Source organism: Pseudopodoces humilis, chromosome 7 (assembly GCF_049639895.1).
Source record: "Pseudopodoces humilis isolate 2021_Gansu_Grassland_sample_001 chromosome 7, ASM4963989v1, whole genome shotgun sequence".
NCBI classification, from domain to species: domain Eukaryota; kingdom Metazoa; phylum Chordata; class Aves; order Passeriformes; family Paridae; genus Pseudopodoces; species Pseudopodoces humilis.
The window spans coordinates 28,804,963-28,816,030 of record NC_142206.1 but is presented as its reverse complement, the minus strand read 5'-3'; the positions used below and the strand labels follow the sequence as shown (position 1 = coordinate 28,816,030).

The window sequence follows — 11,068 nt, the reverse complement described above, 5'->3', positions numbered from 1 at the left end:
ATCAGCGTCTCAGACTGACAATTGTACTTAATTACCTCTGACCCCCTCCACTCACAGATGTTTAGTATTATGGTTCAGGAGCTGAAAAAAGTTGTCTTCAGGAGTCTTAGAGATAACTGGAAATGCTCTGTCTTTCAAAAGGATAGTTCAAATAATCAGCCAAACTGAGGATGAATTCTGAACTAATTGAAGCTTGCCTCTCCTGCTACTGTTATGAACTATAATTCTCCACATTTCTGCAGTGCCTTCTACTCTAGGTTGCATGACAACTTAACAGACTTAATTGGCTCTCAACACGCCTTTCAAAAGTATTACTTCCAATTCAATGGGTAAGAAAAGCACAGCATAAAACATCAAGCCATTGTTCAAGTGCATGGCAATAAAGAGGAATTGCTGAAATGGCTCTTCCCATTTTATGAAAAGTACAACTTCTGTACCAGCTATTATTGGTTTGGGGTTTTTTATAAATGTTGACTCATTCATAAATGAGTCAACATTAAAAAAATTATTAAAATAAGTCAGCATTAAAAAACATGGTGGGTTCTTATTTTAGTGGACAGTCAATAGATACAGGCTGTCTTCTAAAATGGAAGTTGAAGAGGAGGGCAGTTGGAAAGTTTTCCAACTGCATATAATTTTTTCTCAGAAATGCTAAGATAAATCCATTACTTTCCAGAGAGGCCACTTCAAAGGTAGTTACAAATATGCCCTCAGAAACAACTGTATTTAGATGAAAAGGGAAAGGTGGGGGGACCCCATAACCAGCAAACAATCAACTAAGATTGGGTCCTAAATTAGGACATAAGAAATTACTCCATATAAGTAATTATTTACAACTACATTCCAAACCTGCTGAAATAAGATGATCATTCCCAAAACAGTCTTTGCAGAATATCAAATTGCTAAAAATACACAGGATATTTCAGGGAGTGTTCTGTTCATCAAGAAAACTGATAAGCTTAAGGGCTTCATGGAAGAGAAATATCTTTGGTTCTTCCCCTGGGGGAAGGGGCTGCTTCTCCTACACATGCTGTTCTTAGAAATCCATGTGTTTATTTCAGGAGCAGCGCTGGTCCATATTGTGAGCCATCGAGCAAGCCTGGGAGCTGAGCACGCCTCTCCATATGCAAAGCAATGGCAGCTTCCCATCTCCTTTAATCAAAGCAGGGACAAGGAGATGTGCATCCTCTCAAAAAGGCAGTGAATTTGCAGAGTCCACACCAGTGGGGAATGTAAAGATTTCCAGTGGTCCAGCTCTCACTGTAACAGTGAGAGAACACTGTCAGTGTAGCCAAAAGCTCTGATGTCCTTTGAATGATGAATCTTGCACAGTGGAACTGCACCTGAACTTGAATTTAATACCTGAAAAAGTGCTTAACAGGTTATGCAGTATGAATTACTCCTTATTTGTCATATTTATATTTTATTTGCATAATGACAAAACAATTAAACCAATTTCTTCCTTGTCTAAGTCTAGCACAGCTTAATGCCTCCGTATTCTAGTTTTTCACTGGTTTCCCTATAGCATTTATTATTTATTAATATTATATATTATATTAATATTATTATTATTCATTATTACCTACTCTTATTCCTCTCCTGGGTGGTTTAATTTGTTCATACTTTGATTTAGAGGCAGAGCTATCTATGACATTGAACAGGGAAATACACAAACACACAGCTCCAACTTTGTTCCTGATTTCATCCACCACTTTCTGGTTTTCATTCTATCAGAAGAAAACATGCATAAAAACATACCTAAGGTATTTCATGTGATGCTTTATGAATTCCTTTATAACTCCCTAAAAATCAGTGTTAATTCTTCCTCTTGAGTGAAAGACTGGGCATCACCACTAACAGTCTAAAGAAAACAAAGTGCTGAGAGAAGATTCACACAAGGGCAAGGAGGCTACCCTAAAAAAGTGTCCGAAGGGGAATTCAGATTACATTTGACATATCCTGCAGAGGGGAGTAAGGCCACACCTTTTCCAAAGACAGTTCCAAAAGGATTTACATATAGGTGTCACTGAGAGTTTTGAAACGAGAATCTGCTGTTAATGTGTGCTCTACTGCTCCATTCCTCTGATGAGGAGTTTCACAAGTCTGTTACAACGCCTTAACAAAAGTGTAATTTCATTTGAAAAACTGAGTAAATGCTTCTTCATTGAACTCTCTTGGCAGAAGGGTCCTGAATGTTAGCACAGTGTCCTCTAACAGCAAATATTTAGTACACAAAGACAAATATAAGAAGAAAAGCATTTCAGAATAATTGATTGGAACATCAAAATTTCTATGCACATGCACAAATATAATTGTAATAATACATGTAAGATAAGCTTTGCCACTATGTAGTGATTCAAGAAGATTCTGCTACAATATTTACTCACAGGGAAGCTCTTTGCAAGGGAGAGTTCTTCCAATTTAAACTGAGAGGTTCCAGTGCAGAGGTCCAGCCTGCATGAAAGTATTGATAAACCAATCACAGAAATTTAACTACAGCTAAACAAATGTTATTTGACCAATTGTCAGCTGACACCCAGTACATGTCTCTATGCAGTCCCCAGAAATGAAACACAAGAGTATTATTTAGCCAAAATTGGACTCATTGTTCTGAACAGCTCATATGCCTGTGGAGTCCTTTCCAAGCTAAGTCATGCAGGGGCTCCCTGAAGCAGCACTTATCTGGTCACACACATCTAGATGACAGCACTCTTGCTCTCATTAGGATGACAACTTCTGGTACTGACAAGTGACTTTTGAAATGTTATTCCTTGCTGAAGCAGTTTCGAATGTTAGAGACTCAAAAACACTGGGATATTCTCAGTAGAATAATCAGCTTTTTTTAATTGAAAATTCACATGTACAGCCTCTGGTACTCTACACAAATGGATGCAAACAAAGAGCTTCATATAACACAGTGCCTTTTGGACTGATCTCACAGTTACTTATATATACAGCAGCTGAATTGTTCAGTGCAAATGCTCCCATGTCTGTTCCTGACACCGGATTAAAAACTAAGACAGTCCAGCCTGAGACTTTTTTTTTCAGAGGCACCAAAGGAGGCTTGCTCAGTCACTCTGTCTTGAGATGGAGAGCCTCCTGCCGTTGTTTCTGAACCGTCCTGGAATCTTCCCATGGTCTGGGTCCTCTGATGTTCTCCCAGTTATCCAAGTTCAATTTTTCCAGCTTCTGCAGAGAAACAGCAAAAATAACAGGGTCACCTTGATGGATCCATGATTTAAAGTACACATGATTCCAAACTGATTTATTTTTTCATAAGAAACTCAGTATCACCATTGGGCTGATGAACTTTCATCTACCCTGCATGAGAAGTTCAACAGGAAGAAAAAAAACCTAGTAGTTATCCATATAGCTACATAAATGACGAAGACAGGCATTACTGCATCTGCTTGTCAGCAAGGTAAGCAACAAGGAAGCACAGAACAGGAAGCACTGCAGCATCTGAGCAAGACTGAAGATACCCTGTATTCACTTTTTCTCCTCTCACCTTGTTTTCCAGATCTGTGCTTCAATTGCAAGTCTGCCAAGCACTGAAGTAGTAGGAATGACAAGCATTGGTATAGCTCAAACAGAAGGATTAGTAATTAATGAGCTGAAGTATCCTGTCAGCAAAAATACAAAGCATGCTGGAAAAGATTCATTATCTAGCACAAAGAGAGACAGCAATGGTGCAAACCCCTTCAATCCATGAGGTTTTAACTTGAGAGAGGTAGAGGTATGAAATGCTTTCTGCTGACTAGTTTCCTATGGCACCCAGCCACCACAGACAGACCTCTAAGTCATATATGAGATATGCTAACTGACTGAACTGTCAGGTATTGAAAGACTAGATTTAATTACCTTCTTGCCTGCTTCTATCATCCCCCCTCAGAACTACCAATGACTTAGAGGCAACAAAAATGAAGAACAGGTGCCCTTCTGACCTCATCTACAATGTCCTGCAGTCAAAGAACACAAACATGTATTGCATCTTCACAGTCCTATTGGCAGAGGCACAGCTGTCCCTTCCCAGGACACAGACCTCAAGTCTCACATGCCAACTGTGGACCAGCACATTGGATATGATGGGGAGACTGAGGAGAGGGTCTGCACCACTGCCAGAATCAGCACTGCCCTAGATGCTACTAAAGAGGGCAACACTGCATTCCAGTAATGAATGATACATACTGCAGTGGGACTTAAACCTGATCTGTGATCAAGGCCTCATCTCAGCAAATGCTGTAAAAATACACCAGAAAATACTTAATCCTGCCCTGAGCCTGTGGCCTAATTTGTCTACTATCAATCATTCAAATAAATGGCAAACACCCAGGGACTTGAATAATAGTTGCAGAAAAATTCAACAGCTATAACAGAATAGACCTGCTGCTATTAGTTCATGTTATATAAAAGTTTCCTGACACATCTACAATTGAGGAAATTGCAATGAGGTTAGTCAGATATCAAAATTAATTAAGCAACACTCTACGGAAGATATATGAGAACACATGTACAAACATAGCAGACTTTCACAAAGTAGGAGCAACCAAATTTTTTGTACAGTAGAGTTGGGACAGGTCTTTCTGAAGAATTGTCTTTACTACTTTATACATCTTATGCTTAGCTGGTACTTCATTTCAACCAGAAGGGATCTGAGCTGACATGGAAGGAGAGAGAAGGAGGAAAGGTACTTATCCCACACAACATTGACTATCCCCTCTGATTGCAAATTTGGATTTTAACATCTGATTCTAATGGAAGGTTCAAGGAAACTACACTTAAAAGAATCTTGTGCTTTAACAGAAGGGATACATGCTGATTTAATTCAACACAAAGGTATCACACACCTGTGAGGATCTCAACTACTCCAAAGTTGTTTGTTTCCCAAAGCTTGAACATTAACCAACTTTTAAAATAAGTACAAAAAAATTGTAGTATCTAAAGACAGGCCACATAAGGAAGTCTATCAAAAGACACGTGTACTGAAGATCTTTACAAAAAGTTCAGAGTAATTTGTCCCTGAAACTTCACAAAGGCTATACAGAGAGGAGATTTGTCAAAACCAGGAAGCATTTCAAAACTATAGTATCCAAACAAACCAGTACCAGAAAGTATCTCAGCAGCTTCCAATTGAAATCATAAAGGTACCTTGAAAACACATTGGGATACACTGACAGAATAAAACGACCAAGGGTTACATGCAGTGAATGGCATTGCCTGAGATGACAAATAAGATCTATTGATCAATTAAAATATAAAGAAATAAAGATTCTAATGCATACATAGGAAGACTGTATTTTTTTAATTATCATTACATTTTTAGAGATGGTTAACATTTTGTGTCATGTATAAACACTTTGTAATATCTTACTGCAATTCAAGAAGAAAGCACCTTCCTTACTACCATGGGACAGTATCTGCAAAAATTTAGTCTATGGGATAGTTATCAGTCATCAGAAGGCAGAATGATTCAACATTCCAATTTTCTGAACTGATGCTGTCCAATTTTGGAATAACAGAGCACTCCTATTACATGTGGATAAGCATAAGAAGGAGTATCGCCACTGAAAGGGGATGCAACAATCTGTTCTGCAGTGCTTTCCTACTGAATAGTTATTTTCATGTATATCTGTGCTGGCTCTGGATAGGGGAGAGTTACATTTTTTTTATAGTAGCAAGTACAGGGATGTTTTGGATTTGTGCTGAAAACAGTGTTGGTAACACAGGGATGTTTTCATTACTGCCGAGGCTCTGCTTCTCACTCCACCCCACCTGCCAGCGAGCTGAGGGTGCACAGGAGGGCACACAGCTGGGGCAGGTGACCACAACTGACCACAGGGATATCCCACAGCATATGGCACCATGCTCAGCATGTAAAGCTGGGGAAAGCAGTAGGAACAGAGGGACAGTCAAAAGGATGGAGTTTGTCTTTCAAAGCAACCTTTAGATGTGATGGAGCCCTGCTCTCCTGGGAATGGCTGAACACCTGCTGCCCATGGGAATCGGTAAATGAATTCATTGTTTTGTTTTGCTTACACCAGCACCTTATGCTTTAGCTATTGAACTATCTTTATCTCAATCTATGAGTTTCCTCACTTTTACCCTTCCAAATCTCTCCCCCATCCCATCATGGGGGAGCGGGTGAGTGAGCGGCTGTGTGGGGCTTGGCTGCTGGGGTAAGCCAGGACAGTACCTCACATACAGCTGAGTAAAATCCCACCCTTTTTGCTTGGTCACTGACATGAAAATTCTTACAACAGAATCATCCCAGAATAAATAGCTACATTAGATGTAGGTAAAGACATGCACATAGCTTCATTTTAAATTCATCTTAGTGATGAGAATAAGACCAGATTGATAGTCTTCTTAATTAGGTGCAGCACAAGCTGCAAAGTTACACAGCTCCTTCAGATTGCCTGAGCTGTACAGTGAGAATTCAGGCAAGCAGCTAGCTCTGCTCTCAGATGAAGCTGAAGTCAACATCTTTCATTCTATCTAAGAGCTAGATCTTCTTCATTTCTTATTTCTTTTTTTCATTTTAGCCACCTGGACTCTGCCTACCTAACTTTATGAAGACATCACATCACATGTTAAACTACTTCCAGCTTTTACTAAACTGAAATCCATATGAAGTGGAAGGCTAAAAACCAAAAGATTTCTTCTCCCAATTCAAATGTACTAAACACTCCATCATTGGAGACTACAATGAAATGTAATCAGATCAGATCAGCAGCACTTTTACTGCTTGTCTCAAATAGCCCAAAGGATATTGAAAATTAGCTGTTCAAAGTAAGATCAGTATAGTCCATTAAATCTACTGATTCACTCCCTAAATCAGCTAAACTGCCTCTTAAGAGTACAGGACTGACAGAAGCTGTAAATTCAAGGAAAAAAATGCAGTTATTCAGACAGGCACAGTGAAAAAGAAAAATATGTTTTGCAACAAAAGAAAAAACTGTTTGTCACACTTAATTTTTAGGACTTGTTAAACAGCTTGACTGCTGCAAAGGTACCAAAAAGACCTTTACTTCTTAATTGCTGCTTCAAATGCCTGGCTTAGGTAGAAGTTATAAGCCTCTGGCAGCCTTAAAATAAAATAAAATTTAAATTTTAGAGTTTGAATTCTACTCTTGCAGGATAGTCTTCATGCCACAATACACAAACTGAAGTCTGCAGAAATTCATTTAGAGCTATTAGTGTTCAGGCTGAGTGAATTCAAAGTGGCCTTTTGTAAAAAATGTTTGGCTTTAGTCTCGGTTTCTTACATGTGAAAGAAGGGATAAGAGAATCCTGTTTACTTTACAGTTTGATGAAATAAATTCTGTGATGAAAACCACAGAAAGAAATAGCTCTGATAGAGTGAGATAATTATTTCCCATCATTATAGTTTCCAGAGAAAAGATGTACCAGAGAAAAATAGCCTCGTGGCTGTAAGAGGCAGTGAAAGAATTAAACCAATTGAACAGCTTGTTTATTAAAAGTGTCAAAAAAGCTTGAAGAGACAAAAGGTATATTGAGGAGCTCTATAATGATATATATATATGAAGAGGTAAAAAATTACAGCTAACACTGAATCTGCTGCCTTGTGCATGCATGACTTAAAATCTTAACTTCATCATCACACTGATATAGCTTAGTGGGGTTTTTTTTATAACTCTTTTCCAGAGCCATCTTTTCGACATCTAATTTTCTTAATATAACTGGGTGTTACTTAGTTTGCCTAGGAAGTGACATAATTTAATATCTGCAATTAGTGATTTAATAATCTGGGATTTAATAGCCCATGATTAGTGAATGAATCTTCAGTTTAAAAAGAAGGGATTTTTTTCCAATTAGAGAATGTTTAGTTTTTATGATATTAGTAAACAAGCAAGTTAGTAAGCAGAAAACTATGGCCAGAATAAGATTGTTTTTTGTTCATTAAGGGAAGAAATGGGGAAGGGGTGAGGTGAGGGAGGACTGGCATGTAAGCATCCAGAGAGCTGCTTCTCCTTTTGGCTTCGCTGAAGACTGGCAAAAACCAATAGAGGCTTTGTTGCTTAATTCAGTGGGATCCAATAGCATTCATCTATGGCACAATTAATTAACCTATGGTGAACTGGTTTAAGAGACTCTTTCCCCATGTGTTCTTTTCCCTTTAATTATGCCAATTCAACAATGTGGGGCTGTGCTCCAACCAGAAAAAAACAAATAGTTTAGGAAAATAAATTCATACTGCTGATGAACAAATCCTATATAAGATAGAAGATAGGATAATGCAAACACTTGAACAGGCTGAAGGAAACACTGGGTGAAAAGAGAAGAGAAACATCTTTGAGTGACCATGTCCCAGAAGATGTGTATTGAGGAACTACACCACGAGTTTGTCTGTGCAACTTTTTTCCCATGCAAAGCAAGCAAACAGAACTTGCTTCCACCTCAGAGGTGTCACAGAGTTTAATTAATGTTCACAGAGGACTCTCATAGTTTTATGTGAAGGTGTTATACAAAGTGCTCAGTAAACTAAACACTTATCTCACTCAGTTAAAACTCCATAATTACACAGCCTTCAATTTTTAACATAAGAGAAAATAACATGAGACAGACTTCCATTAGGAATTAGGCCTTGCCACAATTTCCTCCCAATTTACAAGAATCTTTCCTTCTTAAAATTCAGAATCTCTTAAAATCCACAATACATCTCAGAGGATAAGGCAGTGCCATTTATGCATTACACCTGCAGATCACCCAAGATGGACTTCTCAGCCCAAAAGATTCACAAGCTTTAGGATAAGATAAAGTCAAGAGAATGTGTGCATAGATAATTTACTTTCAGTCTATCTTCTTTTCCTAAGAAAAAACAAAACTCAGAAAGGTCCAACATAAATAATAGCATGAGTGCAGTAGTACAACTTCAAGATCAAATATCCCAAATTCAGCAAATTCCACTTTTAATTAAGCAATTAAGCCTATTTAGGATAGTTTTCATTTCTCTCATATAGAAAAGTTTTATCGAGCTATGGTTATTCTACCTCAGAAAGAGAGGTGCTGTTTACTAAGCTTTATCCCTAAATTCATTACTTGGGAGACCTAGCCAAGTCAACAGAACACAGGAATTTCCCAAATCTGACTGCTTGGTCTTACTAAGTTTATATCATATTAAACTTTGTAAAGGGATGTCCTAGTTACTGCAGCACTTAAAATAGGAGCAGCCAGGGACAGATTTTTGAGATGTTTGCAGCATCTTTTTCAACTAAATAAAGGTGAACTTGACTGAAAGGGATGTGTGATCTTTAACAGTGCCTGAGACCAGCAAAAGTAAAAAATGACAGTTCTGTTGCTGCTAAGAAGAGCATAAAGATTTCTACAGCACGTCCCTATCTGAAGCCCAGAAAGCCCTCCTGACACCACAGAAATGGTTTATTTCAAACAACTTCCTAAGACTATGAATACTTGGAAGTGTGGACAAGTTTTTTACCTTCTGTATATAAAATCTGGTACAGTCTGTCCTTCTAATAAAGATAAAAAGATACTCTAATAAAAAAAGGATGAGGTGTACCAGGATAAAAAAATATGAGACCCGTGAGTCACACATGGTGTTTTTCCTTCTGAAGTGATATGAAAAATAAGGTTTCTTATGTGAGAGGGAAAAACTGCAATGAATAGCATAGCAAAGAGCTAAACAACAAGAAATGATCAGTTAGCACCATGAAACTACTAACAGAAGTGTGTGGGCATAAGAAAAGAAACAACCAGAGAAGGTTAATAACAACTGTGTCAAATTAAACTTAAATCCAGGCCATTAAGTAACTACTTTAAAGTAACCACACTCCTGCAAATCAGCAGTCAACCTCACCAAGCAGTTGACTCTTCTGAATTGGTGGGCTCAATCTCCTTCCTTTTACATGCTCCCCCTCTACCCTGGTCTCAACTGGTTCAGGTAACATTCACACAGGTAGTGTAGTTTAGGACATCTGCTTCTCATCTACACTTCCCTGCTGATTTTCCACTCACCTCTCTTCCAAAACTTGCTTATCAATTTATACTCTGAAAGAATGCTTTTCTCTGTCGAGAAACTTTGATTTGGGCTAAATATTAACAGGGCAATTTCAAATCTTTCAGCCATGGATAGTTTTTCAGTAACATCGATGGCTACTCTTTGATTTGTGCTGTTGGGCAATTTCTCATAGGGAAAAAATTCCTCCTGCTTCTTCTCTGTGACTAACATCCTCTTTCTGATTGATGAGGACAGTAATAGGAGTGTTATTCCTGTACTGTCCTGCCAGTAACAGTAAAGCTACCTCTCAGCAATACTGCTGAATGTACAGTTTACAAATAATATATGAATAACTCTACCTTTCATTCTATCAGAACCAACAGGTCTTCAAATCAAATCAGAAAGACTTCTGTCTTAGAAAGATCAAGGCATCATTTAAAATTTTTACAAGCATGAAGTTCGAAAAGGTAAGGTCTGGGGTCTTTCCAGAGCTGGAAGGTATTTTGGTTTTGAACTGCATTGTAGCTGTAAGATGGCACAGGGGGACAGTGGCTCTCCAATGACTTGAGGGGAAGATGCTACGAACAAGATGGATTATTACATGTTGAATTACCAGCACCATTTCCCACAGCCTTTGAACTTCTCAGTGATGCCTCCTAGCTATACTTGGGCAAATACCAAGTTTTACCAGACACACAATGAAGTCAGGGGTTAAACTTGGGAACTTCTCCATTCAATTTTTAGAAATTTGATTATTTAACTAAAAAGTGTGCAAACTCCATGGTGAGCCTCAACCAGAATCTTTCATATAATTCTTCTCTTTAATCAGGAAGCCTATTAGGACAAGCAGTAACTCATTCTCTGACAGTAACTTGCTAAAGCAGAGTATATTTTTATAATATAGTTTGTACATTAAATAATGATGGGTAACAATAATTTGAGAAGCAAAAGAACATGCAAGAATTGTGTAATAATTTTTTAAATCATTTCACATTTAGACTTGGTTATCATGTGGACATCATCTGGAAGTGCACTAGTAATCACAAAATATTCCAGATAGTGTTTTTGAAATTGGCCGAAAACAGAGAAAAA

At 38.0% G+C, this 11,068-nt stretch overlaps 1 protein-coding gene across 2 annotated transcripts in view; it reads right to left on the bottom strand.

Annotated features, from left to right (window-relative positions):
* Positions 1 to 2,817: 2,817 nt before the first annotated feature.
* The window catches only part of COX16 (cytochrome c oxidase assembly factor COX16), a 46,017-nt gene continuing 37,766 nt past the window's right edge, over positions 2,818 to 11,068 (bottom strand). For both annotated transcript variants that reach the window (XM_088058237.1, XM_005522535.3), the window contains one exon: positions 2,818 to 3,189. In XM_088058237.1, coding sequence (XP_087914363.1) covers positions 3,073 to 3,189 — 117 coding nt within the window. In that variant the 3' untranslated portion in view covers positions 2,818 to 3,072. The remainder of the gene's footprint in view (positions 3,190 to 11,068) is intronic.